Source organism: Haliotis asinina, chromosome 3, assembly GCF_037392515.1.
Source record: "Haliotis asinina isolate JCU_RB_2024 chromosome 3, JCU_Hal_asi_v2, whole genome shotgun sequence".
In the NCBI taxonomy this organism is placed as follows: Eukaryota; Metazoa; Mollusca; class Gastropoda; order Lepetellida; family Haliotidae; genus Haliotis; species Haliotis asinina.
Genome location: NC_090282.1, coordinates 70994496 through 70998652, shown reverse-complemented (window position 1 = coordinate 70998652; position 4157 = coordinate 70994496). Strand labels below are relative to the sequence as shown.

At 44.8% G+C, this 4157-nt stretch overlaps 1 protein-coding gene across 1 annotated transcript; it reads left to right on the top strand.

Moving 5' to 3' along the window:
- The first annotated feature begins 751 nt into the window (after positions 1-751).
- LOC137279009 (DC-STAMP domain-containing protein 2-like) lies at positions 752-3885 on the top strand. The gene is made up of 2 exons (XM_067811496.1): positions 752-1992; positions 2523-3885. The coding sequence occupies exons 1-2, from the start codon at positions 752-754 to the stop codon at positions 3883-3885; spliced, it is 2604 nt and encodes an 867-aa protein (XP_067667597.1).
- The last annotated feature ends 272 nt before the right edge of the window (positions 3886-4157 follow it).

The window sequence follows — 4157 nt, the reverse complement described above, 5'->3', positions numbered from 1 at the left end:
ACAACTTTTTTCTGTCACGAAAGCACACAATGATTTTCTACAAGCACGTTATTCATGCATGCACCGTGAAATCAACGTCTGACGCCTGATGTCAACAACCGTTTTCAGTTCGAACCATATCGGCTCATTCAACACAGAATGTATCTTGTATATTACGGAATAGGACAATCGTGTCAAATGATATCGGGACCATTCGGCAACCATCAGTAGATTGAAAGCACGAGGCACAAAGTCTACCCGTAACCTTCGTTATTGTCCGCAACCTATTCGACTCCTTCCGTTCATTTCCGTGACGTCACAGGAATGACTAGCTAAATTTGCACATTGTCCAACAAAGCTCAGTCGGTTAGCTGTCGGTCTAACAATCCAAAGGTCGCGGGTTCACGTCCGCCGGTTCTCACAAACTGGGTTGCCTGTCTCACTGACATGTGACCTACGGCTGGGAACGTCCTCACAAGAAATTGTGGTGCTTAATTCTAAAGGTGTTCCCATATTCGCCCGTAGTAATCTGTTCCAAAATCATAAATATGACAGGCCAGTGATATAAACATAGTGGGGTTCGTCACGGTCGTTCCATAACGTCACCGTTACAATACGGTATGTGACGTCATGATGACGTCAAATAAGAATCCTGACGTCACATTCAGGGATGTAGCTAAACGTTAGCGAATACGCTGACAAAAATGCAGTACGTAAATATGTTTTACGGTAACCTATCTACAAAGTAAGGCGAATAGTAAAGAAGGCGGAAATGGCGCAAGCGATGAAGATTATCCAGGCCTTCAAGGTGAAGGCCGCACTCGGAAGACTGGCTCGAGCTAAGGAGAACGCTCTTCGGGCAATGGCGGGACTTCCACCAATTCGACCATGGTATGAGGACTGTTACATTAGCTGCATGCACGGACTAAAACAAATGTGCTGTAAGGCATTTTGCCCGTGTTGTATTAAACCGTCACGCCCAAGGTTAAAGAAAATCCCAGTGTCGTGCTGCGGGCGTATGTTTACAGCAGATACTTACGAAAATGAATGTCTCAAGAATTTCCTGGGATTCTTTAGTGGCATTGCGTTGTCCTTTCTGGTGTATTTACTGATGGCCCTGCAGATGAATCTTCCTTTACTGACATCTACAATCATATCATCCAGCCTCGGTCTGGTACTTAGCCTCGGTCTAGCATTCTCGGAGACGTTTCGCTGCCTTGTTCTGTTGATGCTTCCCTCCTTTTGTTCAAGTAAAGGCCGTTCCTTCCTCCTAATGTACGCTACCATCCTTATATTCAACCACCCAGTCACCAACTTTAACCATAACATCCTTGTGATGTCCGAGAGCGCCACCTGCGGGCAAAGTTTAGCACTAAATGAAACCAGACAGCTTCTAGACGAGGCTATGTCGCCTGTCGCGGCTCTCATAGACGGTATCAGAGACATGCTCCGTGCGATTAAACGATTTGCTGCGACTATTCGACAAGCTTTTCTGGCTTTGAAACGAGCCATTCAGGAAATCGGCGAGGCTATTGGAAGAGTCTTAGACTGGCTGAAGTCTATTGTCAATATCTGCAACCACAACATGGGTGCTCCATATCGGAGGTGCAGGAAGTCATTTGACGAGGCTATACAAGACTGTCGAAACAGACTTGGTGTGTTTAAATTCGTTTGCGAAATTGTGGATTGGGTGGCGAATGTATGTCATATTGCACGCGCAGGGGAGCTGTTTTGTCTTGTGACGTCAGAGATCGCAAACCACGTTGGACGAAATATCGGGAAGCCCGTGACGAAGATATTAGACAGTATCCACGATATGTTCTACTTTAACATCACGATCGACTACCACTACAGCCTAAATATGAATCAGTCAAAGAGTTATGAGGAGATTAAGGAAGAGATCATGGAGGAAATAAAAGGAACTTTAAATCGTCTCGTTGACGTTATCAACGTCGCCGACCACGTAATGACGTTCATGGTCATATTTGTGGTCATCAAAGCAGTTATGTACAGGTATTATCATCTCAAATCATTTGAGAGCCGACTCAAATATATTCATATACTCTCACTCACGATTGTGTGAATAGGGGGCTCAGATCGTCAGTCGAATGTTCGATGTTTTTTGGGTTTTTTTCAAATTCTTTACAGTTTCGCTTGCACGGTGCCAAAGATACACTTTTTGTAAAAAAAACAAGAAACAAAACAATGTTTAACAATGTTATCATCCGCTTTATCTTTGTGTTGTGAACCGTAGCATTCGCGTGACAAACCCATCAATAAATTGCGTGCAAGGTTTGAACAGTGTCACTTTGGCTACATGTTTGACGACAACGAAGTAAATCTTATAAAGTGATACCCCTCAAATTCGGAAACTTCTCTGATACCTGACGGGAAGGTCTAGGGATATGAAGAACATTTCTCTCAACGATAAATCCGTTAATCAGTTCATTTGCTTATCCGGACATTTCGCTGCGCGTATCATCTGAACACGTCTGTTGTTTTCATGTTTATGCGTTATTAACGACGCATTTGTTTCTTTTCAGATATAAATACATCCACAAAAGCCATTTTGACAATGTATTCATCACTGCGCATGTTCATCGAATTGACGAACGACGTCAGGAGTTAGGACGAGAGACCATCTTTCCTTTAATGCCGGAGGAGAGCACGAAATACGGTCGCGCTTCTTCTCTCAAACTTCTCAGGTCGGAGAGGTTGAAGATGGCAAAAGGTATCGTGTTCTGGACATTTGCTGCAAGTCACGGTTGTTACTATCTAATGTGCGATTACGGTTTGTACTGGGTCCTGTCTCTCATCAGAACACACTTTGAGGTTAAGACCAACTCGGCTATTCCACCCCACACCAAGCTACATGTGCAGGGCGAGGGGGCAATGGCGGACATGTACCGAGCTTTGATATCCGTCCTTGACCCCGTGTCCGACGTTAACCTTGATGTGGACACCACCCACTGTCTGCCAAATCCGGCGGTGCCGAACTTTGCCATCTATGAAATTGTCGCGATAATATATGGCGTGTGTTTGTTCTTGTCACTATCTGAAGCATACGCCTTGCGCCTGCGTCACGTGATTGCCGCGTGCTACCACCCAGGCCGGGAGGAGCAGAGGGCAGTGTGGTTGTACAATCATATCCTCAAAACCAGAGGGGGTTTCCTCAAATTTGCCCGACGGCAAATACGGCGGAAGTACATGCAGGACCAGGACGTTCAGAAGGCAAGCTTCCGGTCCCGACTTGCAGCTCAGTATCCGCTATTTAGGAAGCTGTTGAAGTTTCTAGGATATGAAAGAAAGATATGTCTACTGTGTGGCAAGGAAGGAAAGAAAAATGATGAGGAAAATTTCTTGGATTGCGTGAGCAGCGGCTGTGAAGCCGTATACTGCATCAACTGCTTCGACGACCTCCAGAACATGTGTACGGCGTGCATGAATCCGGTGGACTATGGCGACCTCAGTGACGTCAGCGAGGAGATGGATTCCAGTGAGGATGAGGAAGAAATCGAAAGAAAGAAGAAGGCTGCATTGGAAAGGAAAGAAAGACAAGCACAAAGGAGGGAAGAAAGACGCGCTAGTCGAATGTTACTGAGCTTCAAAGAAACACTGAAGGTATCGTCAACCGTGGATATCAGTGAATCTACGGACAGTTCCAGCTCAGATGGCAGCTACAGTTCTAGTTCTGACGATGAAGACTACGATTACCAGTACCGGAAAACAGGATCAGACCTTCCGGAATCTGACTCTGACCAATCAAAACCGTCGACAAGGGGACACCACTCAAAGCATGACTATGTCACTACTGATATTTTTCGGTCCGGCAAATATTCAGACTCAGATGCTTCACTATCTGATTCCCTGTTTTCTTCAGACGATGACGAGTATGGCCACCGCTGAAAGTACAGTGTCTAAATCTCTGAGCACGAATAGCAATGTCACCTAAAGTAAAATATATGTTAGTAGTAGGTCTTGCAAGAACTGAAGATCTTTCATCTTCTTCAAAAAAATGGTTACGCCATTATCCCTACTTTGCTACTCCACCATTATTCATCGTGGTCATTATTGACTTAAGTCCATATTCGAAATCAAGCCAGTAATATATGTGACTCTCGGGACTATCATACATACAGGACATTTGTGCGGAAGTTGTAATACTCACATTATTTTAT